General features: G+C 43.5%; 1 protein-coding gene across 1 annotated transcript in view; it reads right to left on the minus strand.

Moving 5' to 3' along the window:
• Positions 1–727: 727 nt before the first annotated feature.
• LOC138268384 (intelectin-1-like) overlaps positions 728–26,937 on the minus strand; it is a 49,438-nt gene continuing 23,228 nt past the window's right edge. The window contains exons 6-8 of the mRNA XM_069217967.1: positions 24,040–24,160; positions 8,370–8,473; positions 728–2,045 (exon numbers count right to left, since the gene is read on the minus strand). Of these exons, the coding sequence (XP_069074068.1) occupies positions 1,893–2,045; positions 8,370–8,473; positions 24,040–24,160 (378 nt within the window). The 3' untranslated portion in view covers positions 728–1,892. The remainder of the gene's footprint in view (positions 2,046–8,369; positions 8,474–24,039; positions 24,161–26,937) is intronic.

Genomic DNA, 26,937 nt, shown 5'->3' on the forward strand with positions numbered 1-26,937 from the left:
GTATGACACACACATTTGCTGCATATTTAAAATGAGAAAACTCTGGAGGGATTTCATGCTACAATGGTATCGTTCAGGACAAGCGATGACAAATAGGTGCCTATAAAACTTTGACTAAACTGCTTTAGAACGGTTGTGGCAATGGTCCCCAGCTAGAGAAAGCAGGTACTGCTGGTTCTTTTTGCAAATGTTGTGGGCAGCCCCATTCCACTGCAAATGGCAGGGCCTCCTGCACAACCCATTGTCAGAAGGTCTGCCCACACCTCTGCTCTTGATGTGGCACATATCTGCATCTTGCCCATCATAAAGATGGCGGGACCTGCTTTTACTATTGGTCCCACCATGATTGTAAGGGGCATGTGCTGATATGTGTGTGCAAGCCATGCACTCTCACTGACTTGGCAGCCTGGATGATCTGCCCCAGTGTGATCAAGACACGTTAAGGATGCACGGTAGAGAGATCACAGAGAGGAGCCACTTTTTTTTTTTTAGTAACCAATGCAAAAACACAATGCTAAATGCATGAGTGTGCAAATCAACATGGAATCCGGAGTCTGCTGTCTATTTTTGTTGCTGTAACATGAGTTTGGAGGAGAAATAAAGTTGTTTATATCAGGACCTAAAAAAAAATCCAAAACAGCAATTAATTTAAATGAAGACTATAATAGTTTAAACATGATTAAGACATATAGATATAATTGATGACATGAATAATACAAATTACGTGTTCAGGTGAATTCTTTATTTTTCATGTGAGAATTTTTTTTGTAATTTTAAATGCCTAGAAATGCATCTTTCAATCTAGCAGTCCACATTTTGCTACCTTGATTTTTCTTAATTTTGTCCTGTGATAATAACATTTAACTTCTGTATGTAGAGAAATACAGCATGTATTTCTAACAGCCCGCGTAGTTTTAAGGGGCACTGGTGCTGTTGTCCGCAACAGAGCTTCCGACCTAGTTTTCAAGCTCGTATAACGATGTGGATAGCAGTGGCGGCGGGCAGCTTTAGGAGGGAGAGGGGCGGGCGGGACACACACACACACACACACACTCATTCATTCTTTCACACACAGACACGCACGCAGGCACATCCATTAACAACACTCATGCCATTCAAACATGCGCACCAAACATTCATTTTAAAAGGTCGCACACACTCATTCTTTCACCCACACATGCAGGCACATCCATTAACAACACTTAAAACACTCAAACATGCATGTGCGCACCAAACATTCAATTTAAAACATCACACACACACACACACACACACACACACACACACACACACACACACACCTTCAGCCTCCATGTCCCAGGTGGGTTGGGACTGCTGCCTTCCCTCATTGGCTGACCTTAGGTCAGCCAATGAGGGAAGGCAGCAGTCCCAGCCTCGTCACAGAGTGGGATGGGGTCAGTGAGACTGCTGACCCCACCCCACTCTGTGACGAAGTGTCACTGATTGACACTCACCCTGGGCACTTCAGGGCTTAAACCTGAAGCGCACAGGGAGAGTGTCAATTGGTGACGCTTTCCTCGTCACCCAGGGGAGGGCCTCGAGGCACCTTTGATGAGCTGAGGAGGTCACGCCCATAGGAGCTGTGTCCTCCTCAGCCCAGCAAAGTTCAGCTCAGGCAGCCAGGAGTGTACGCAAATCGCGCATGTCTGCTCCTGGCTGCCTGTGCTGAACATGGAGAGTGTCTGTCAGGCTCACCTTTGTTCAGCCAGACAGACACTCTTCATGAGGGGCAAAAGGTGGGGGTCGTGGCCCCTCCGCCCTAAAGGACGGGCCACCACTGGTGGATAGAGTACATTTAAAAATCAACAAAATTCGATGTTTCCCAATGGATGGGCAATGGTGCTTCCTGTATTCCATTGTTGAGGATGAGGTTAGCGGTACCACAACAGCACCGCGGCCTCTGTGATCGCTTTGCTGGCACTCCAGCCTGCACTGGCTCCGTAACCATCCCAATCGTAACTGGCAAAGTCTCCACACTGCTTGGGCGAGGCTTCAGGGAAGTGGCCTCCGCCACCGATGCAGTGCTGGAAAATAAAGCAGAGGTAGACAACGTATCAAAAGTCATGCTGGTCATATGGATGGAAATACTAAACCAATTGCCACTTACAGATGATTGTTTGGAATTTTGTAAGTTACGTATAGTGTAAGGTTCATAACACTACGTGTCCTGAGGCGACTAAATATATGAAAAAAAATACATCTGAGAAGGTCATGTTCACATGTTTAATCATATTTGGAAGTTACCAAACCTGTGTTTCGTTATATGTCCCTTCGCCAAAATACATGAACTCCTACCTAGGGTGATCAGATTTTGTGGAGCAAAAACCAGGGCAGGTCAGACATAAAATAAGGACTTAAGACTTTACTCTCACTTTTATTTCTGGCCTGGCCCTTTTTTTTTGCTTTTTGCGTGGCTTTGTGAACGTGTGCCTATACGTGTGTGTGTGTGTGTGTGTGTGTATATATATATATACACACACACAACACACATTTACAAGACTACAAATAAAATTAGCTATGGTTTCACCTCCCACCCACAACCCGCCCCCACCCGCCGCTCTCTGCTTCCCACTCCGTCTCTCTGTTAGGAGCAGACAGGGGACTGTGTTGCCTGACCGTAACAGATAAATTACTTTATTTTATACTTCGTAGGCGTCTTTAACTTATGCTTCCCTAGCTGACCTGACCTTTGTCCCAAAAACCGTGACAATTATTTAATAATCTGCCATTTGTCCCCCAAAAAATGGGACATTTATTTAAAATAAAGAGAACTGTCGGGACACCGGGACAGTCCTCTAAACACCGGGACTGTCCTGGGAAATCCGGGATGTGTGGTCACCCTAACTCCTACCTCAACAAACGTATCTAATCGTTGCTTTTTCTAGCTCTTTCCTTCCAACATAATGGGCATGCATGTCTGCAGCTATCGTGGGGACCTGGGCAAGCCTTAAGGGGAGCTTCAAAGTTTAAAACAAAGGTGGTAATTTCAACCTCAGCGGTCTTTTCACAAGACCGTCGAGGGACCGCCGTGCTTAAGACCGCCAGTGATGGCGGCTTTCCGCTCGGCGCATTATGACTGCTGGCAGCCCTCTGTCCTTTTCCGGACGGAGAGCCGCCAGCAGCCATACTGGCGGTCGGCGGGGAAGTGGAGGTTGCTCCACCTCCACTGCCCCGTCAACAGAACACCACCCACCGAATCACATTATGTGATTCGGCGTGGCGGTGCTCTGTTGACGGGATGCTGGCGGTGGAGCAGTCACCATGGATCCCGTCCCCTCCCGGAGGATCAACGGACCAAGTAAGTTGATCGTCCGTTACAGGAGGAGGTGGGGGGGTATTGTGTGTGTGCATGGGGGTGTGCATGTGAGTATGTAGAGGGGGTGTGTGAGTGCGTGTATGCATGCAGGGGTGTTGTGTGTTTGGAAATGTGTGTGTCTGTCTGTATGTATGTCTGTATGGATGTGTGCGTGTATGTCTGAATGTGGTTGTGTGTGTGTATGACTGTGTGTGTGGCTGTTGGCATGTTTGTTGGTGTGTGTGCGCATATGTGTGTTGGGTGGAGTCTGCATGCGTGTCGGGTTTGAGTCTGTATAGTGATGTTGGGGGTTGGGGTGGGGAGGGGGTTCTTGCCACCTTTGGGGGGTGGCAGAGGGTTGGGGGGTGTCGGGGAAGGACTCGGGGATGGGGGTCAGGGGTGGGGAGACCCCTATCAATGCCAGGGAAGGAATTCCCTGGCACTGATAGTGCTTACCGCCATGGATTTCATGGCGGTTCCCAACCCCATGAAATCCATAGCGGTCAGCCGGGTCATGATACCACCGGTGGTCTTGTGACGGCCGCCGGCCTGGAGACCCATGTCTCCAGCCCAGCGGTCGTCTCCGCCCTGGCGGTCGGTTCGGAGAAGTGGCGGATGACCATGGTGGTAACGGCCATGGTCATGATTCCATTTTTTTTACGGTCAGCCTGTTGGCGGTAAGACCGCCGCTTCTCCACCACTCGCCAGGGTTGTAATGAGGGCCAAAGTGGTCTGCAGCAAAAGATTAAAAAAAAAAAACACAGTAAAACCAGCATCTGGCGCCATCTAGTGGTATTAGACATGATAACTGTCTCTTCATTGAGAACTAGGGAAGACTTGCTTTGAAATCTATTAATTAATGTTTTAATGACCTCCCTGCACCGACTTCTGACAGATCTGCAATGGGTTGCCAATGAGTTATTTTATTTGTGTGCTATTTATATAAAGACAACCTAGTAGACCTGTAACTACACAGTAAACAACTCTGATTAAAAAAATAATAATAATAATAATACCAAGAGAAAGACACATATTTAACGCTGCATGGATTTGTTTTGCGTCGTGTGAATGGGGAAAAAATGCACTCCCATATTCTTAGGTTCTGCACGTTAACAACACCAGCAGCTCTCAAACTAATAATGTAATTGTTGCATCATACTAAACATTCCACTATAACACATCGGTGAATGAGAGGTGTCTAGAGGGTGAAATGTACTTAATGAACAACCTCAAGAACAGATTTTTATACTTACAACGTCCCAATTGTAAATGGCGTAATATGAGCTATTTTTGTGGCTGAATATACCTCTTTTATGCCTGACAGGAATTCACAAAAGGACACCTGGAGGACGGAACACTTTGACTACTGCATTATCTACGAGTAATCAGAAATCCAGTCAGTGGGTGAGAAATGGGCAATCCAAGATCTGATTTACTTTGGAAGTTTGGCAACTCCCACAAACGTATGCTTGTGGGAATTCCCAAACTCGGCTCCAACCCATTTCTACATGGAAATCTCCAAAGATTTTCGTAACTCCCCTTCCAGTAGGGAAAGAGGAACAGACCAGCACAGGATTTGCTAGAGGTTCAGCGGTAGCGCTTTCATTCCTGCAAACAAAGAACAAACCCCATGCTCTTGCACAGGAGGCTTCAAAACTCTCCCCTGCTATGACGAACCCTGCACAGCAGGCAGGAGCTAGCAGCAACTGTCACACAACATTCCCAGGAGTGAGCCTGGAAACATGTGCTGGGCTCCACTTATTTTCCACCCCTAGTACTGGGATATTTGTGAATTCCAAAAAGTGTCAAATATTCACCTGTTTGTGAGTGTACTTTTACGGGTTCATTTTTACTGCTTGTAGTGTGAATTGGTCCATATTTGTGATAATCCTCTTGCCCACTGTTTGCCTTTTGGTAGCTCAGAGTTCAGCAGGAGCATTCCACGCACAGCCCGTTGTGCTCCTGTTGTACATCTCGGACTGTCGCATGATGGACTCCACTGTCACTGGGTAGAGCTGAGCTACAATAATGTGCGCAAGGACAATTCATTTAACTCAGTATGTCTCCAAATTAGAGCTTAATCTTCAGCTCTGAAACAGTGAGCAGGGTTTGCTTGTTTCTAAGCTGTGTTGTCTAAAAATACAAGCTAACTTGGAGCCATATATTCGTCAATGAATTTAACTTTACGCCCTGCAGGCGCATAAAAACAGGAGCCCATGTTAATATGGCCCCAGGTTTTGCCTACAGTGAAATCTAGGACCGCTTGAGCTTTCCTGCTCTGCTGCATTCTCGTTTCATAGATTATCAGGCGTTTGGTGACACATGACGCAAAGTCGTTTGGTTATGTGCTCGCACCAACTCTTTTATTGTTGACAATTGCGCCCCTTTGCATTGCACAGTTGTTCACATTAGTCTGCAGTAAATCTGGGCCCATGATTCCAGGCATGGACGTTTTTGGTACCAATCCTTATCATCAAGTGTGTAGGCCCAAATGCTTCTAATTAGGAGCGCCAAGACTATAACTCACTATTTGCATTGTATTTTTGATTAAAGGCACATCGCTATAAACGGGCATTCTCCTGAAATGAATCAATCTGGCAACCGTGCAAGTGTCATGGAGTAAAATACTCAGACTTTCAGTTAATTGCAACTGTTAGTTTACAGTCAGTACTGACTTAACTTTGGAGCCCCTTTTCAGTGGAGTCATATAGTTTATTAATTTATTATGTATAATCAAAGTGCAGGAGTAAATCTTATACATACTAATATTGTCCTTTTGAGTAACTAGGGGGACCGACCAGACCGTTCAGGAAAAACCTAACAGAAGTGTATGGACAGGCATTAACAAAGACAATACAGGTTTAGCTTGTATCTAGTGCATGCACAACATGCACTGACACATAGATGACAGATAGAATCACATTGACCAACGCACCTGTGCATGCAAATCAGCAGATATTTAAGCACCTGCAGATAATGACAAACAGACATACAGGTACTGAAACTCACAGCCTAGTAGCCCTACTGCCACTTGTGCATAGAGGCAAACAAGCATATAGAATATGCATCTAACCCCAAAGACAATCAGATATACATAATGCATGCACGTGACCCAAGTACCACTCAGCAGATTATCTCACATACAAACATCCACGTGCATAACAACAGACTTAGAACCACACAAATGCACGCTAACAACATGCATACATCTTTACGCGTAGTGCTAGACACACATACATTCAAGCATAAAATGCTTTCTGACATCACCAACACACAGATGTACAGACAGCAAATCGGGCAAAAATAATGGTGAAGGGATACGTTTTTTCTTGTAGCGGTAGCACAGCATACTGCACTTTAGGTTTCCGATGCACTGTAAATACAAGGTGCGTCTGTTATCCAATTTAAAGGTACTCAAGCTGCAGAAGTGGCACAAAGAAACAAAGAGACCACTTCTACTAATTAATCTCTACATTCAGGCGGATGCAAGATCCAGGGTACAGATGTCCTCCAAACTGGTAAACATCTTACTAGACTGCCTGCAAGAGTCAACATTCCTGGAAATCTTAATCACAGGGGACTTCAACATAAACCTGCTGTGGCGAGACAACCACACATTACAACAGGATCTTCTCTGGGTTGTTCCTCACAGGTCTGGTGGAATCAAAAGTAACAGACCCAGGGATGTAAAAGCCGCAGCATTGGTAAAAGACCTTGAATCCCTTGGGCTACTGAACGGAGGTTCCAGCAAAACATTTCACCTGCGTGGTCTTACTATTTGGCTGGTGCACACTCCACAAAAGGCTTCACAGCAGAAACCCTGCCTCTACTCCACTTAATTTCATTTTATTTGATTAACAAAATATACAAAGGCGTCAAGGGGCAACAAATTATAGAGCTCAACACCCAATGCCCTCTCCATCAGAAGGTACATTCCTTACTGGGGGTTGTGCCATGATTACTTCAGTCTAAGTCGGCTCACATGTGATCTATGCTGTACCATGAACTAAATTCTTTGGGATGATCTGAACACCAGTAGGTCTTCCCTGCTCTCTGATGATGTAATTTCCCCCCTCCCAAATAGTCACCATGTTAATGTTAATAAATATTATTATTGAGTCAGTGCAAAGGTTTTTGATCCCCACTCTCATCTAATTAATTAACTCCTCATTCTCCCGCCTGTGCACCAAGCTAAGCAAAGTGTTCATACAAACATTCTTCTATCGTTCACAGAGAAATCTATTGAGAGGAAAGATTGGCGGAAGAGGAAAACATTAAATGTCATCTCCAATTGGTCCTTGGCGTGACTTGGGGAAGTAATTTTTAATAGAAACCTCACTGCTCACGCTCCTCTAAATCATGTTCTACTTTAGATAGAAACAGTACGGTGCACATTACATGCCCATGGCATCCTTGACCTCTGGGATATAACTATACACATGCCCTACAGGACACACCATTTTTTTTCTCCAAATTTCAGCTATGTTTGTTTTCTTCCTTGCAGAGGAATATAATGCTCATTACGTGTTAAGATTTTGCAACATCATCCATGAAAATAGCAAACCTGCTGTATTATTGAATATTTTAATCTGCCTGGCTCCCATTTTCATCCCATCTGGGTACATTTGCCCGCAGACATGAATGATCCCATGCAATAAACAGGATACTGAGGACTAAAAAAACTAATACAACACTTTGCTATCGATGCCTGATTTCAGTATAACACACAATGTGGCATTAGTACAAATGCCTGGCACCACAATGGATTCTTTGAAGCAGGGGTTTCTGTTTTTTAATACCACCACTAATAGAAAAAGCAGATTCCATACCAACATGTTTCAGCAGCTGAACCCCCGTCACTGTTCATGACTCTTCTTCTCGTGCTGCACTGATTTGCAAATCCACATTAAATACCACAGTTCCTTTATTTTTCATCTCTCATATACTTGGTAAGAATACTAAATGTGACATTGAGGCAAACCTAAAAAGGAACCTTGCTCACACCCTCTGTCCATTTTGAATGAATGTTTAACTGTTGATTGCCACAACTCACATGTTCACTATCACACGCGTGGACCTTCATCCCAGGACACAGGGCAAGGGCAGCTTTCTCGTTGTTCATCACGCGAAACTGGACGTACCCAGCAGTAAATTGAACTGATAGAAAACAGGACAAGAAGGTATTAATCTGTAAATCGACAGCGTGTTACATTTTAAAGGGAGCCACAAGTGCAACTACATTTAGCAACATAATTCAGAGGGATAAAATGTAGAAAACTTGTAGTAATACTTTTGTCATGTATTGTATCTTGAATAGAAATATAAGTAAGGCTCCCTGATGTCCGTTTTACTGATTCCTATGGGTTTGTACCTATTAATATAAACATAAAGCAACGATTTCCATAGGATATAATGTAATTTTACTATGGCAGATGAAATATCCATCGCGTTTGTGACGGAGTAACCCCATCCATCAAACTTTAAATCAGGCCCTTAGTCTACTACAGGGATACTCAAAGTGCGGCCCGCGGGCCTCATGCGTCCCCTCTGACCTTTACATGCGGCCCCTGGGGCAACAGGAGCACTGGGAAGCTGTTTGCTCGACTCCGCATTAACAAAAATATTAAATACACACACAATCATTTTTTTCAAACTCAATCGGTGTTAAAGAAAGGAAGTAACTAGGGACTCCTGCACTTAACTTTAGAAACGCCTTCCTTTTTAAAGACATCTTGCAGCATAAGTGTAAAACTAAGACAGTCTCTTCAACATTAAGTGTATTTAGTTAACATGCAGAACCTTTTCGCCTTAGTATAATTTATTTTATCAGTGCATTGAGATGTATTCATTTTAAAGTGATAGTATTCAAACATAAATTTAGAAACATTAATTACTTCCCTTACCCTGAGAACACCACCAATAGTAAATTAAAGAGGCAAGCCACTTGGTATGTGCACTTTATTTGTGGCCTGGATTCCTATCATACATAAACAACATTATAGTTTATTAAATCAAACATAGAAGCAGGTTTTGTGCAACGCACACCATGAATCATGTATTTCGAGGTCATCTTAAATGTGATAATGCTAAAAAAGGATGGAAAGTGACACTAAACAATTGCCTAGGATCACACAATTTGGAAAAGTGGGTAAGCCGGGATTAATTCCAGGTTTTCTGTTTTCCCATTGTTTATTTCAGCCACTAGATGTATATCCTTTGCTTCCCCTTCACCTACCTTGCCACCAATCCCCCAAGTCAACCCACCCGACCGCCACCGCCCTGGCATCAATGCGGCCCCCAGGCACGTCACAGACCAAACTTTAAGGCCCCTGGGAAAATGTTTGCGAGTACCCATGGTCTAATGTGTTCAAAACACAACAACCAGAACGGATAAGACTGCAACAAAAAAATCCAAGACTGGATGCAGTGTCTGTAGTGATCTGGAAGGAAGTGGCCCACCCCAACCCCAATTTTTACACCAGCACACTTACTTCTTTATACAGCCCATGGCATGCTTTCATAATTTACTGTTATGTGTCTGTGCTCCATTACTACATGGGAAGTACTTCACATATCCCCTTTCTGCCTCTTCAGTTGAAACAGAAAGAAGACCTGTGACACCCACTGATGTCGTGGGGAAGAGGCAAACATCTTTAGAGGATGTAGCAGTGCACTTGTCTCCTACTTGTAATTTAAACTATTACAGAGATGAAGGTTGGTCCCTTAATCGGATGGCCATGAATAATCATAATAATCCTCCTCTCCTGGAGTTCCCAATTCCAAAGGGCACTGGTAATTCTGGAGGGGTCGTGGGGATTTAGTCTCATGTGCAGTAGGACCTCGATGGTCCCCATGGAAATGGGGACTTGCCAATCAACAAGGGAATGCTGCAAAATATCTCTGTAGTTATTCCCTATATTCCCTGATTTAACTATGTGAAATGTCTGGGTCACCTGTAATGAGACCCTTGGTGCATTCGGCCCCACAACAGTTTGTTAACGATAAATATTTTTTATCACTACAGTAGTTGTCAGTGATGTTTTTGTTCCATTACATTTCCTTATGATTGGCAAAAATCTGGTTCCACTGAAGTGTATAATGAAATGATTTAAAGACTAGCGTCATATTTTCAACTTTGTTCATGCTGTCATTCACCATGATGGAAATTTTTGCCATGGCACATACATATTGCACAACCTCGTCCTCCAAAATGGAAACTGATGAGATGAGGAGCCCTTCATCTTCCATGCCTGCAACAAAGTGTGGGTAATCGGCTGACTTGTTAAGGTTGTAAGCTGGTAAATGATTCCTTCTCCTGAATCTGGCAACCCTATAATCTGATTTATTTTGTAAGTGATAAAATTCCCCTCCAGAAAGGCTTGATATGGACACACGACCACCTTGTATGCATGAAAAGTCAACATATCTTGCATCCTTTCAGTACAAATACAAACCACCTATTACAGCTCTTAAGTGTACACGAGTTAGGTCCCTCCTCATTGTTTTAAAGACTGTCTTGGTCACATATTATTACACATGCCTTGCATTCAAATCTAGGTTGCAGATACATTAAAAAACTAAGGCTCAATGGCAAGATGTACTAAACACTGGTTCCAAAATACTGGTTGTAATTTGTGACCAGTATTCCTGCGACCAATATGGTATGTTGCAGACTGACCTATGTACTAATCAGTTGGTTTGCAAAATACGGAATCCTGGGGGCGTAATGCGGCCTACCTCATGAATATTAAGACCGTGGTTGGCAAATTGCAACTCACTACAATTTGAAACAATCACAAGGATGAGGACCTGCTAGGGTCAGTAGACTACCATGTCTGTGAGACTTTTTAAATAAAGTAATATTTTTTTCCTCAAAGGAAAAACATGATGCATATAAAACAAAAAAAAAAGAAAAGTCTAATGAAAAGGTTTGTAAGACTAGGCAATCCTCTATCTTAAGTCTTAAAAAAGGTTTTTGACAACATTCACAAAGGGGAAGGAATCCTTTGGGGAGCCAGTCAAAGTGAGACATAGGCCCTCATTATGTCCCTGGCGGTCGAAGGGTTAATGTGTCTGTAGTACCGCCACATCATGAGATTGGCAGGTTGGCTGCAGCCAACCCGCCAATTTACCATTCATACCGCCATGGCGGTATGAGCCGCCGGGCCGGGGATGTGAATCCGCAGCCTGGCAGCCGTCAGAGTACCACCACTGGCATTCGGAGCCAGCCTACCGCCATGTTTTCGTGGTGTTAGCAATGCCACCGAAAACATGGCAGTAGGCCCTACCTGTGACAGGGAATCCCTTCCCTGTCACCGGTAGGTGGCTCCCCCACCCCCCAACACTCACCAGACACCCACCACACCCCCATCCAAACATAGCCCCCCACCCACCCCCATACACACACTAACCCCCACCCATGACATTCAGATACACCCCCATACACACACTAAGCCCCCACCCCCTCTGATCCATCCACACAACCCCCACCCCATAGACGCACACAGACATGCATCACGCACACACCCATTTACTTACACTCATCCATACATGCATTGATACACACACACTGGCATACACGCATTCATACATGCATTCTTCCAGACATACACACACACATGCACAACATGCCCCCCACCCTCCAACCCCCCTCCCCGTCAGACGATCCCCTTAACTTCTCCGGGGAGGTCGTCCGGCAGGGAACGGGAAGGGATGCTTCCTTCCGCCAGCAGCGCCCGCCAGCATAACACTGCCAGGCCATATCACAGGTCATGATACGGCTGGCGATGTTCAACTGGCATGGCGGTGCTGGTGGTAGCAGCACCAGCTTACCACCGTCCGCCAGTCTGATCACTGCCGATTTCCACCCTTATTGTGGAGGAAGTCTGGCAGTTCTCATAATCTGGTGGACGGATGGTAGCCGCGGTGGTGGTATTTTGGTGGCCGTCACTGCGGCGGTAGGCTGCTTTTACCGGCAATGTCTGAATGAACACCATCATTTGCGACCTATCTCATTATTATTCAGGAGGTAGGTTAGATGGCAACCCACCCCGGTTCAGGATTTAGCGAACTAAAAGATTGGGCTGTATGTCGGTTTGATAAATTCTTAACTGGTTGCAAAAATACTGTTTGCAAATTGCAACCATTGTTTAGTACGTTTGACCATAAATTATCTCAGAAGTTTCACTCTTTCTAGATTCGGATGGACTACTAGAAAGAGTGAAATAGTGAAGCCATTAATTTAAAAAATAAATAATTTTGAGCCAAGTGATTATGTTTATAATTTGTTTATAAGTTACATGCGTACATAATCGTATAACTGCTTGACTTTGAGCAAACGGAGATCCACAATTATTAAAATGTTTTGTGGGCACTCAAGCAACACAATTCCATGCAAAATTTATAGTCAGTTTACACACTATTGTAAAAATATGCACATACAGAGCTAAATTGCATTGTGTCAAGTGAACTACTGTGTGAACTTTAATAATAAAAGTGTCTTCTGCTGAGGTTTGTTTTTCGTAAGTGCATTGTTTTTTTTGTGATATTCTTTGTCTCACTCTTGGTGTTGCATCACATCTTTTTAGACCAAAACTATCATACAATGCAAACTGCCTGGTTGCAGAAGAGGCAATGTTGGCTTACTAAGAATTTATAGTCCATCCATTGCTTTTAATTTTTTGTCTGTATTGTCACTCTCATTTGCTTGCTTCTTATTCAGTGGCTTTTGTTATCTCAGCCTGTCTATCTATTTGTGTGTCCCTCTCCTGGATCATATTATCTTTACTATTTCTCAGATTTTCTGTCTTTTATCCTTCCACTGGACACTTTTAGGCACCATCTTTTGGTTAAACTGAGTGCATGTGTTTTCCAGCTCTCTCCTGTGTGCTCCCTTTGAATGCACATCCTGCGTGTGATCCCTTTGAATGCACATCCTGCATGTGATCCATGTTTCTTGTGGGGCCCTCCCCTCGCCACCTCAAGCTTGCTATTGTCTGCTTCTCTACCATTTCCTGTTGCTGTTATTTGTGTTCTTCTCATTGTTCGATGTGCCACCCCTTTGTGTACCTACAATCTGTATTCTGCTCTCCCTGCCCTGCACTCCATGTTATTTTCACAGTATCTGCGTCTCCCTCATCTTCATTTTGCTTTTCCCCATCCTATTCTTTTCCTTTCCGTCCCCAATCATTACGCTCCCCTATTTGCTCCTTCGTTTCCCCTGACCCCTGCGGATCCCTGTGTAAAAAAAAAAAAAAAAAGTGTACTTTTGAGCAAAAAAATCTTAATTTTTGTATTTGTTTATCCAAGTGGTGCCTGCTATCTTTGATTGTTATATAAAAATTAAAGCTTGCATCTTTCCAAATGCATGCATACATCATCACGAATGCATACACCAGTGGAATGACACAGTCACCAGCAGCGGTTGCATCATTGCATAATTTTATGATGTATTACTTTGTTTTTAATGCTGTTCAGAGTCTGGAAATAGTCCAATGTTGTACAGCAGTGGTTCCCAACCTTTTGACATCTCCTAGCCCTCACTTTATCATTACTGCAACCCGGGGACCCCCACTGAATCTTTATTGGAATCCGGGAACCCCCAAATAAGTCATTACTGAAAGCTGGGGATCTAATTTGTTAATATTATATAATTTTCTAAGCAGTCGCGGATCCCCTGAGGAGGCTTCGCGGACCCCCGTTGGTCCCCCGACCACAGGTTGGGAACCACTGTTGTACAGCATTTCCAAAAGCCATTGGCAAGGCTGATAACGCTGAAGGCATGAGTTATTGTTTTTGTTATTGCTTGTTCCTTTTAGTTCTGTCTCAGGTTTGTCTTGGTATTAGTAAATTTGCACGAGAAGGTTTTGAAATTAGTGTACTCTATAAATACTCTTAACATAAGAAATAGCTTTTTTTGTCACCTTCAATTTAATTTCTTTGGAGCACACCCAATTGAAAATTGCTCTATTTAAAAACATCCACTAGGTGGATGGTCAAACATCTCGGCCCTAAAATCTGTGCTCAACAACATTGCATAAAAAAATAGTTCACTAAAAAGTGGTTTAGCACAGGACCTCCACTAGCAAAAAATTGGAAACAAACAAACCACGGTTTAATTGTGGATTAAAACAATTGTGGGTATGTGAGAAGGATAAGTGATTACACTGCTTTTCATCACACAATCGTTGCAATACTCTAATAATATAGTTGTAGAGAGCAAAAATCCTCAATCTGATAGTCCATATTTATAGGGCAACCACTAGCTCGACTCCGAGTCCTCTACAGATTCCCAGTGCTCTGTCAGAAGAGCAGGTTATGATCAGAATCCGATTTTACAGGCTTTGTATATTAGTAGACAAAATTATATCCATGGCCGTTTGTTCCGTATTGAAATGGAAATGAACATTTTGATTATTATGCAATCAATGTGTTTAATTACACACAGCAGAGAATGAATTTAAGTGTGGAGAAAATGAATTTGAGTGTACATCATGTTTTTCAATACAAACATGGAACAATTTTTGGTTTAATGAAGCCCTGAGAGGGATGAATATGAGGTGAGGTATTTTGTCTTCATCATCATCACAAATGTTTTTGGATGTTATAGACACACTTAAAAAGTACAAACAAAGGTATTTAGTATAATTTAAGTGCCCTCCAAAGAAAGGAAAGGGAATCCATGCATAGAAAAATTGCTATAAAATCATTCTTACTTTTTAAACCTTAGCTTCAAGGGCTCTGAGTGCTTTCACCAAACACCTTATGCCATGAACATGAACAGAAAGTGGGCTGTGGCTCACAATCTCAAGCCATTGGTCACTTTGGACCAGTCTCTTTAAGCCATTGCTTATTTGAATCATCTTCCTTGGATCAGCCTAGAGGAGAATTGCGTAAGTTTATATCTTGCAGGAATGACCCGTAATAAAGTAGTCCATCACGGATATTCCATCCCAGGGCTTGCAGATGCTCTCATACCTGTTCAAGTGAAAGCCTAGGCTACTCCCAACTCTACAAGTCCACATGGAGCTAACGGTGCAGTATCATTCCACATCTCAGAACCCATTTTCCACCTCTGGAGTGATTATACCGTCATGCATTGAGGGCACCTACAGGATGTGCAATTGTCTGGGCTATCAAAGGATACAGCGGCAGGGGAAAGGGAGGGGGCATTTGCTTTTGTGGAAACTCTGACTTATATTTTGCTTCTGTTCCTTGCTGAGCAGACATACAAGCTTATTAAAACCCAGACATTAACTTATCCCCACTTAGTGACAGCGTTGTTCATCATCACTTTGGAAAGCACTACAGATTTTTCACATGTGAAAAAGTAAAGACACTCATCACAAATTTAACATTCAAGACGAATATGACAATGTAGTTTCTATTAATCTTTAGACGTAGGCGAACTGTTATGGGCCAAATAAGTTTAAAACTCAGATCTATTTTAGAACAAAGGGCTCCATTCATCAAATTATTCCTTTGTCAAACGAATTAGAGGTGATTTAATTTCTTCTCAGCACTTTAGGAAACAAATGCCCATCCTGAGTTCAGGACTTAGAAGGTAATATTAGGCCTAATCTTACCATAGTTCACTAGTCCATCAACAGAAGACTTTGTGCTAGAGTATATCCAGAAGCTGCAGCTTGGCTTTAACATGTATGATATGAAGATTCCTGGATAAGAATGACTGACTAAATTAATCTCTTTCTATTTAAGCATTTGTCTCACTGTAAAGAGCTCTTTGGAATAAGGGTTACGGTTACTAGTGGACCAGGAATTCTAGATCTGTTACAGAGAGTTTTCTGGTGTCTTCACATTAGTCCATAGTACTTCTGTCACAACAGCAAGTGTGTACGACTACCATAAATCAGGAGTTATTTGAGTTTTAAGCTTGGCATTAACACCCTTGCAGCTTAGGGTACCTTTCATGCATATTCATGTTTTTCTGCTTGAGAAACACCTTTTTTCATTGAACTCCTGTTTTTCATCACGTTCGTCTGAATACATTTTATGGTGCATTTTTACAAAGTTTCCAAAACTGTGTGGCTTGAAGTGTGCAAATACATAGGCGCTAATTTAAGAGGGCCTAGCACCTCCTTGCGCCACATTAGCATCATTTTTTGTTTACACAAATGTGGCCTAACAAGGGAAAATTCGCTGCACATTATTTGCAAAGTGGTGCAATGCATGCATTGCGCCACTTTATAACCCCTTGGTGCAGACATAATGTATGCATGGGGGGGTGGGGTAAAAAAAGGCACAAAGAAATCTAAAAGATTTCTTTGTGCCATTTGTTTCTGCATTTTTAACGTCTGCTCAGAGCAGGCATTAAAAGAGGGCACACCATTAGTTACAATTGGCCCCTATGTACTGTTCAGGGTTAGAGCCAAAATGTTGGCGCTATCCCTGAACAGTACATCAATAGCGTAAAAAATTCTGACACTATTGCCTCCTACCATGTGCCATGGTGCGCTGTATTTTAAATACAGTGCCAACATGGTGGCGGTAGTGGGGCGCTAATGGGCGCAAGGAAAGTGGCGCTGCACTGGGTGCAGCACCACTTTTCTTAAATCTGCCCGATAGTTTTCATAACTGTGTATTTTGAAATGCGCTGTTGTAAAGTTACCACATCTTGAAATGCGAATTACAATGTTTCTACAGCTGGGCGATTTAAAATTGCGCTATTAACAAAGTTTTCATAACTGTGTGTTTGCCATTAACGGTAACAAAGTTTTTATAACTGTGTGCTTTGACATTAAGGTAAAAAACTTTACATAACTGTGTGCTCTGACTTTAACGGTTACAAAGTATACATAACTGTGTGCTTTAAAATATACTGTTACAAAGTTTTCGAAGCTGTGTGCTTTGAAATGCACACTGACAAAGTTTCTATAATTGGGTGCTTTGAAATGCGCAATTACATAGTTTCCACAGTTGAGGGCCTTGAAATGCAATACAAAGTTTCCACATTTGAATGCCTTGAAATGCGAATTACAAAGTCTTCATAACTGTGTGCTTTAAAATGTGCAGCTACAACGTTTCCATAACTGTGTGCTTCGAAAAAAAAGCAGTTTAACAACTGGGTGCTTTGTAACACGCAGTTACAAAGTTTCCACAGCTGGGTGCCTTTAAATGTGCGGTTACAAACTTTCCTGAAATGTATGCCTTGAAATGCGCAGTTAAAAAGTTTTCATAACTGGATACCTTGAACTGTGCAGCCCTGCGTGTGGTGTGGCCTGGGGCTCACTGTCGAACAGGTTCTCGTTGCTTATTTTGGTCTCAGACACGTCCTCACATTCACACCCGACCTGTGCGCCTGCTGTCTCCGGTTATAGAAGCTGCAGCCCCCAGGAGCCCACACCCAGATATTGTCCACAGGTTAAACTCTGTCTCTATGCGATTCTTGGTGTCAAGTCTACAACTTAACTTGATGCAATCAAAAAGTTTCAATAAGAATAAATCTGCCGTCGCCTTTTTCAACCTAACGGCCTGTTTGAACGTCCAAAATCACCCTTATAACAACTTCACATTTAAATCTATATGTACAGGCCGGAATAATTTTTTTAAAAATGGCATCTAGCAATGTACTGCTGTGAAAGTGTTTGTAGAACACTTTTACTTTCTCATCTGCAATACACACAGCGTTTCCAGTGCCTGGCTGTTGACTAACTGTCAAATATGTACAGCAACGTAATCACATTTTAAATGACAGTTTTATGCCTCCTTTCCAGTAACAAAGCTCATAGCCTGCAAATTCTTTGAATACATATATGTTACATTTTAATGTTTATGGTGTGCTTCTGTGTGACATTTGCCCGGCTTCTGAGACCCTTTAGGTGACACATTTTCCCAAGCTGAACAGTGATACAATACCGAGATCACTATTCTAACTTAGATATAGAAAGAGACATCATGAGCTGTCTCTCATAACTTCTTTAAACACAACTAAAAAAAAAACAAAAAAAAAAAAAACATGTAATTACAGTAAAGTCAGACCTATTGGCTTTGCCAATGCCCTTGGAAGACTGTTGCGTACTGTACCAAATATAAAAAAGAAGCTTTTTACTGTGGCAACTGGTCTGTAGATACTAAAGACTGCTGTCATCAAATCAAGTATAGCAGAAAATAGTCCTTCCACTTTGGCTCAAGCCCTATCAATATTGAAAAGACTACAGTCTGAGAGGAGTGGGCGGAATTGGCAGAACTTTGGTCACTCCAAGTTACTCTTTAATGCTGGTCAGTTAAATTCCACCAATATCCATTTGACAGAATGTTTCTCTCCAAGGCTCCACAAAATGGGAGCTGGTGAGCACCAGTGAGACTTGGTGTCCCCAGCACGATTTTCTAAAACGGGTGGTCGCAAGTGGTCATGGTCAGAGGGCTGCTGCTTGAGTAGATTGGCTGCTGCTTGAGTAGATTTTCTACTCCAGTGGCAGCAAAATCAACTCAAAAGGCCATGCACTCTTGCACAATGCTTGGTGCAGTTTGTGCTGATTTTCCAGCACTTCTTGAGCTATCAACGCTAAATTGTAGCACTCACAGAATTTTTATGAAACTCCATGGAATTCTATGGAATGAAACACAGCACGTTCCGCCCACCCCTACTTAGTAGATTCTTGTCTATTTACTGTACTTCAGCCTTGTAAAGATATTAAAGACTGCCTTCTGCTATGTTGCAGTTACCAGTTGGTATTTCTTTTACAATGACTACACCAATGTTGACACAGAAAAAAAGACCACCATCTGCTTCATGTAGTATCTCAGTCTGTAGACTTCAGAATGCACTTGAATCCTGCACTGCTCAGGCATATATACTTAGAGTCAGACTGAGACAGATAATAGGCCCAGGTACCAATATTAAAGTGACCACCATTAGTAAGTTAGAGAGCTAAATAGGTGATCCACCGATGAGGATGTTTGAACTTGTAAAGACATGCTATATAGGTGTTATTGCAAGGTATGGGGGACTATATGTATGTGTGTTTGTAGCAGACAATATCCTTGGTAATAGCGGGATCAGCAGTAAAACTGAGCCTCACCACCATAAAACAGGTCCACAAACAGCCAGAAAACAGACCTAAACTCACTGAGCATTCAGACCAGTCTTTCGGGAACTGTCAGATTGCCCCATCCTTGTTTTTCATTTGAGAAAATACACTTGTGAACAAAAGAAACTTGCTCACCTTTCTTTTTTTTATTTTATTCTCCAGTAGGAAAATATTTTAGGCTGCAGAGTTGCTCTGACTTCTAATCCCCACCACCATTTTTGGAGGATGCTTTCTTCGTCTTGACTTCCTGTAAAGGGATTCACTTGCCCTTGGCAGGTGTTAATTTCCCAATACTTTGAGAAAGGGAAAGGGTCGCAAAATGGTTTGTGAATTTTGTTGACAGTTTCCTGCTGTTTACTTGCATCAAGGCGATCCCACCCTGGAAAGTGCAGTACCCATTTGCATGAAAGATGCAGGACCTCATAAAGGTTACCCGTTAATTGGTGATCCATTCACAAACACTTTTTTAAGCATGGATTGCAATTATAAGTGATAATTACCAGGTGAGAAAAAGGTCAAACTATTTGATGCACTTCGGCAGGTAAAGCCTACTGGAATTTAACATGGGGAAATAGCCTAATTTTCACTGGGACATGTAGATTTTGGTGCGGTAAGCACCAAACTCAGCATGTTATTCCACCAAAAACTCAAAATATTCTATCATTATTACTTTTCATATAATCTGAACACATCGGTGTCAGATTGTATCCATGCGATAAATTTTGCACCAAAATACGATGCCACTCTTATTGAGGGCCTATGTCACACAGAAACCGCTGTAAGTTTAAACACTTTTGAGAATTTAAAAAAGCCTTACAAACGTGATTTTTACACTTGTATAAGTTAAACTTGCATTCACCAACAGATTTATCAATCTGGCCTATTGTTTTTAATTTTGTCCCTCTCTTTGTATTGTACAGCTCTGGTTCAGGAACTGAATAAAGAGAAAGAGGGCACTGGGCTCCTGAGATTGTAGCTTTAAAACTTTGGCAAACGAGTTGCCTTTATTAATATAGCTACCCCATTTCTATTGAATTACAGACTATGCTGCATAACATTACAAGCATCGGCAAAGCCAATAGGTCAATACAAGAGCTATTGGCTTTGGCAATGTGTTTTGCCATGTTGTACACCAGTGTGCCTGCAGTTCAGCATGGCTAAAAGTTAGTGGCATGGAGTGCCATAGAGTGGATTTCTTGGAGTGTCGTAGAGTGGAGTAGTGGGAGCACAGTGTTGTAGAGGGGAGTAGAGTTCAGTGGCAGATAGTTTCATAGAGTAAAGTAGGGTGGATTTGGGTGGAGTGGATTGAGAGGTGGTTTGGATTGGAGTAGAGTGTGGTGGATTGGATTGGGGTGGAGTGGATTGAGTAGAATGGGGTGGATTAAGTGGATGGTATGGGATGGCTTGGGTGGAGGAGGTGGATTGGATTGGGGTGTATTCAAGTCGGGTGAATTACATTGGATTGGGGTGGGTAGTTTGAATTTGAGCGATAGGGCTTGGCTGGAGTGGGGTGGATTAGATTGGACTGAAGTGTGGTGGCTTGGATTCATGGGAGTGGGGTGGAATGGAATGGAATGGGGTGGATTGTACTTGAGAGGGATGGCTTTGATTGGATTGGAGTGGTGGAATGGATTGGAGTGGGGTGGGGTGGAATGGAGTAGGGTGGTTTGGATTGGAGTAGGGTGAATTGAAGTTGGGTGGGCTGGATGGGCTGGATTGGAGTGGGTGGACTGAAATGGGGTGGGTTGGATTGGATTGGGATAGAGTGTGGTGGATTGGAGTGAGTGTGGTTGATTGGAGTGAGGTGGAGTGGATTGGATTGGAGTGGGGTGGACTGAAATGGGGTGGATTGAATTGCATTATGGTGTGGTGAGCTGCAGTGGGATGGATTAGGGTGGGTTTGGCCAGATGGATTTGATTGGAGTACAGTGGACTGAACTGAGGTGGGGTTGATTGAATTGGGGTAGAGTGGGTTGGATTGGAGTGGGTAGAGGTGGATTGAATTAGAGTGGGGTTGAGTGGCCTTAAATTGCGTGTGGTGGAATGGGGTGAGGTGGACTGGAGGTGGTGATTGGATTGGAGTGCGACGAGGTGGATTGGACTGGATTGGGGTGGGGTGGACTGGAGGATTGGATTGGATTGTAGTGTAGTGTGGTGTGGTGGATTGGACTGGGGTGGGATGGGTTGATTGAAGTGGGGTGGTTTGGAGTGGGGTTAGGTGGATTTGCGTGTGCAGAACTGGAGTGGGGTGGACTGAAGTGGGGTGGATTGCATTGAGGTGAAGTGGATGGGATTGAGTGCAATGGATTGCATTGAGTGAGGTGGATTAGGATGGGGTGGATTTGATTGAGTGTGGTGGATTGAATTGGAGTGGATTGGATTGGGGTGGGGTGGATAGAATTGTATTTGGGTTGGGTGGTTTGAACTGGATTGTGGTGGGGTGGATTGGATTGGGGTGGATTGAAATGGGGCGGAGTTGAGTAGTTTGGGGTGGATCAACTGGAGTGAGGTGGATTAGATTTGCTTGGAGTGGACTGGATTGGAGTGGGATGGCTTGGATTGGTGTGGGGTGGATTAGTTGGAGAGGGGTGGATTGGATTGGAGAGGGGTAGATTAAAGTGGTTCGGAGTGGGGTGGATTGGATTTAAGTGGGGTGAATTAATGTAGACTGGAGTGGGGTGGATTAAAGTGGATTGTAATGGAGTGGGATCGAAAGGGGTGGTGTTGGTGGATTGGAGTGAGGTGGACTGGGTAGCAGTGGACATCATTGGATTGATTGGGTTGGACTGGATTGGGGTGGGCTGGATTGGAGTAGGGGTGAGTTGGAGTGGGTTGGATTGGAGTGGAGGGGGTCGATTGGACTGGAGTGGATTGGGGTGGGGTGAACTGGATTGGGATGAGGTCCACTGGATTAGGATGGGAAGATAGGGCTGTGCTGGATTGGGACAGACTAGATAGGTGTGGGGTGAATTGGATTGGTGTGGGGTGGGGTGTACTGGACTGAATTGTAGTAGGGTGAATTAGGATGGAGTGGAGTGGGGTTAATTAGGATGAGGTGGGGTGGATTGGATTGGGGTGAAGTGGATTGGATTGGGGTGAGGTGGATTGGAGTGGGGCAAATTGAAGTAGGGGAGAATGTTATGGAGTTGAGTCAGTTATGGTGGAGTAGGGCAGGTTGGAGTGGGGCAGAATGTTTTGGATTAAAGTGGGGCAGATTGGTGTGGGGCAGATTTAAATGGATTGGAATGGATTGGAGTGGGGCAGATTTAAATGGATTGGAGTGGGGCAGATTTAAATGGATTGGAGTGAGGCAGATTTAAATGGATTGGAGTGGGGCCGATTGTTTTGGATTGGAGTGGGGCCGATTGTTTTGGATTGGAGTGGGGCCGATTGTTTTGGATTGGAGTGGGGCCGATTGTTTTGGATTGGAGTGGGGCGGAATGTTTTGGATTGGAGTGGGGCGGAATGTTTTGGATTGGAGTGGGGCGGAATGTTTTGGATTGGAGTGGGGCGGAATGTTTTGGATTGGAGTGGGGCGGAATGTTTTGGATTGGAGTGGGGCGGAATGTTTTGGATTGGAGTGGGGCGGAATGTTTTGGATTGGAGTGGGGCGGAATGTTTTGGATTGGAGTGGGGCGGAATGTTTTGGATTGGAGTGGGGCGGAATGTTTTGGATTGGAGTGGGGCGGAATGTTTTGGATTGGAGTGGGGCGGAATGTTTTGGATTGGAGTGGGGCGGAATGTTTTGGATTGGAGTGGGGCGGAATGTTTTGGATTGGAGTGGGGCGGAATGTTTTGGATTGGAGTGGGGCGGAATGTTTTGGATTGGAGTGGGGCGGAATGTTTTGGATTGGAGTGGGGCGGAATGTTTTGGATTGGAGTGGGGCGGAATGTTTTGGATTGGAGTGGGGCGGAATGTTTTGGATTGGAGTGGGGCGGAATGTTTTGGATTGGAGTGGGGCGGAATGTTTTGGATTGGAGTGGGGCGGAATGTTTTGGATTGGAGTGGGGCGGAATGTTTTGGATTGGAGTGGGGCGGAATGTTTTGGATTGGAGTGGGGCGGAATGTTTTGGATTGGAGTGGGGCGGAATGTTTTGGATTGGAGTGGGGCGGAATGTTTTGGATTGGAGTGGGGCGGAATGTTTTAGACTGGAGTGGGACAGGATGTTTTGGATTAATAATAAAGGATAATAGTCACCTTTTAAGAACAGCGCACCCACAAGCAACAACAAAAGAAAACATGAGTGCAAAGTGAGGAAATACTACTTGGCAAAATAAAAGAAAGTTAGGTATAAAAAAATAAAACTGTGCAATACTGTTTGTCCTGCAGGGCACGTTTTTTGCCAGTCACACGACTTCTGTTTGCAGGCCACTAGAAGTTAAAAAGAACAAAATAGTACCTCAATCACATCAGGAGAAGCGGACAGGCACTGATTAAGTTGAATCAATCAGTGCTTGGTCCCTGCGCCACACAGAGGAATAGAAGTGATGCTAGACTTGCAGTGTCGATTTATGTTGCTGTAAAGAAGAGTGCCACGCAAGTCCACAAATGGTAAGTGACAGGCAGACTCCAAGCCCTTTACTGTACACAGCAGAGTCTCGGAAGCGAGATGCATGCTCTAGCGCATGCACTTGCAGGCTCGACCCTAAAAAGGATTAAAGGCATATCATACCTCTCCCATTTGGTGAGTAATAATCTGTGACCTTCTGGGCATTGCCTTTGTCAAAAACAATTGGTACAGCTGGGCCATTGCCAGATGGACAGCTTGCAATGCCAAATCTTACTGGGTATTTCTGGAAAGCAAGACAAGAGTAACATGTGAAAAATGAACACAGCTATCACAATTACACTTCTTTCTAAAAAATCAGTTGTAAATATTATTTTGCCTCCAAAATGTTACAAAATTTGAGAGTGAGTTGTTGAGTGAGCGTCAACCCTTGTAGGTTGCAGTGAATACATACAACCTATAATAAGCTATTTTCAAAGCTAATTGCACCAGGGCTACTACTCTTAATTTTGAGCTGCCTTTCTGCCATATATGAGTCCCTCAATCGAATATATAGGGCCTGATTTAGAGTTGGTTGATGAGATGCTCTTTCACTGCAGGCACGGATACCCTATCTGCCTTACTGCAAGTGCATTGTGTCCTGTGGCTCTTGTAATATATCATATTTGTGATAGAGTATCTCATCCCACAAACTCGAAATCAGGCCCATAATTTGCTCAATATACCCAGTTTAACAAGCAAGGTGACGCTCGATATATAATAATAAAGTATATAAAATCTTTTTGTTACAGAAACCTTAAATCTCACTCATGGATGAACTGATATGCTAAACAGGAAGAACCCATATATATATATCCCCAGACACATAAAAGCTATGGAAAAGGTGGATGGCATACCACGCCTACAGGTAATGCTTAATTATTCCAATTCAAACCACAGATCTTCGACCCCTGTGATGGTACTGTTTTTCATGTAATGTTTATTGCGTCAAAAACCAATACAATCTTGTTTATAAAAAAAAAAACTCTCTCACTTGTCATGAGTGACACACACATTTAGAAGGTTGACTATTCACTTCCATTAGACTTCATCTTACACTTGGTGAGGAGAACTGGAACCTGAACTCTAAATGTAGCTGTTCTTAGTCTTCTGTTGTGTGGAGGGCAGATGATGAAACAGTAAGCCCATTCCGTATAGGGGAGTCCACCTACAGCAGTTGGTCTGTGCACAGCAGACCCATGGTCCACATTTTGGTGATAATACATTTTCCATATTTGAGCACCAGTGCATATTTTCTAGTTCAGTTTTCTTTGTATGGCCACTTCAGGGAGAATTTAGTGTTACTTTATTGATGTTGCATATCTTTTAAGAACATTTTCATATTAGTGATGTAATTTCTGCTCGGTTTGTCACTGTCAATGTGACATTATTCTTCTCAAATCATCAGTAATCTCACTACTTCTTAGGGTTTTGAAAACTTTAGAGCACTCTTGTTAGGGTACAGGAGTAATTTTTCAGAGGGATACTACTATGTCATTCGCGCAGTGCGTCTTTCTGGCCCAGAAGGCTCTGAGAATGAAAATCGATGAGCCAATGGAAATTGGGTGCTTCACATATTTAAAATGATTTGCAGTGCTTTTCTTCAGGTATAGATCACTGAGCCTCATATGATTGGCCTGTGGTATGTATTTCTCTCTCAACTGTGGAGAAGCAAATTAGTAGAAAATGGACAAGAGATTTCAATTGTGCCAAATGGTAGAAGCTGTTTTGTTGCCTACATATATTGTCAACACACAAGTCAGTCACCAGTGATTTCCTGCATTGATTAAGATCATTTTGAAGCTTTCTTGCACACACCGTCAGCTGGGGTAGCAGCATGATGGCTGGAGACCTTCCTAGACATTGCAGACTGTACAGGGGCCTGAGGTATGACCTGACTGGCATGTGTTTAAGGCCTGTTTCCTAGTTCTCGATTTTGATGTTGAGCGGAAGCAGATGTAAGGCTTTTTGCTCTTGTGATAGTATTGGAATTGTGCTGGCGACAGCGAAGCCCCTATGTAGTAACAAAATTATTGGCAAACAGTTCAAAACAGAAAACAAAAATAACTAGAATAAATCATCTATGCACTGGCGATCCTTTAACATCATACCTGCTCCTCTGTATATGGGCATTCTCAAAGATTGGATCCTGGTGTCCCTGGTCCTCTGGCTGGACACCACAGTGCTTGGTGACTTCACATCCGGTTTTGAATTGGTCTATAGTCTGTTGGATGAAGACACCCACCTCCTTTTTATTCTGATCCATAATCCCTCTCAGCCAAGCTGAAGTGATTTACTGCCTCACTGGTTACTCAGTGTTGATTAGTCAATGCATTATGCCTAATTTTCCTATTTAATATGAGCTCCTGTTTTGGTTATCTTCATTTACTACTCCAAGAACAGTACCCTAACTCACCTTCTTGTAACACGATAACCTCATCTTTCATCCAGAGGCGGCTCCTCCATTGGGGCGGAGGAGCGTCGACCCCCCCCCCCCTGCGGGCAACAGCCGAAGCTGCTGCGCTTTCACCACGAAGGAATAATAAACTGGGCTTATTATTCCTTCATGGTGAAAGGGGCGGGCATAGGGGATGACAGCCTTGGAGGGGAGTGCACAAAGCACTCCCCTCAGAGCGCATGTGTGTTTGGCTGGCTGGCTGTCTCGGGCCAGCCAAATACACATGCGCTGTAGACTCTCTCCAGCCCGGCAACACAGTTGTGGGCTGGAGCGAGCCTGCACAGGCTCCCAGTCTGCCTGGGAGTGCCCGAGCCAATCCTGCGGCAGGATTGGCTCAGGGCAGGATCGGAGCCTGTGTCTGCAGCACCAGCGACAAGGGACAGAGGAGCGACTGCAACTGAGGAGGTATTTTTTTTCTTTATTATTATTATTTTTAATTATTAAATGTCCTGCTCCCCACTTCGCCGCACCCGCCCACCCTTTTTATTAGGAGCGAGCCGCGGCTGCTTTCATCTATTACCTTCTTGTAATCTGCAAGGTCAATCTCACCTTTTATTTTACCTGAC

This window comes from Pleurodeles waltl, chromosome 12 (genome assembly GCF_031143425.1).
Source record: "Pleurodeles waltl isolate 20211129_DDA chromosome 12, aPleWal1.hap1.20221129, whole genome shotgun sequence".
Lineage (NCBI taxonomy): Eukaryota > Metazoa > Chordata > Amphibia > Caudata > Salamandridae > Pleurodeles > Pleurodeles waltl.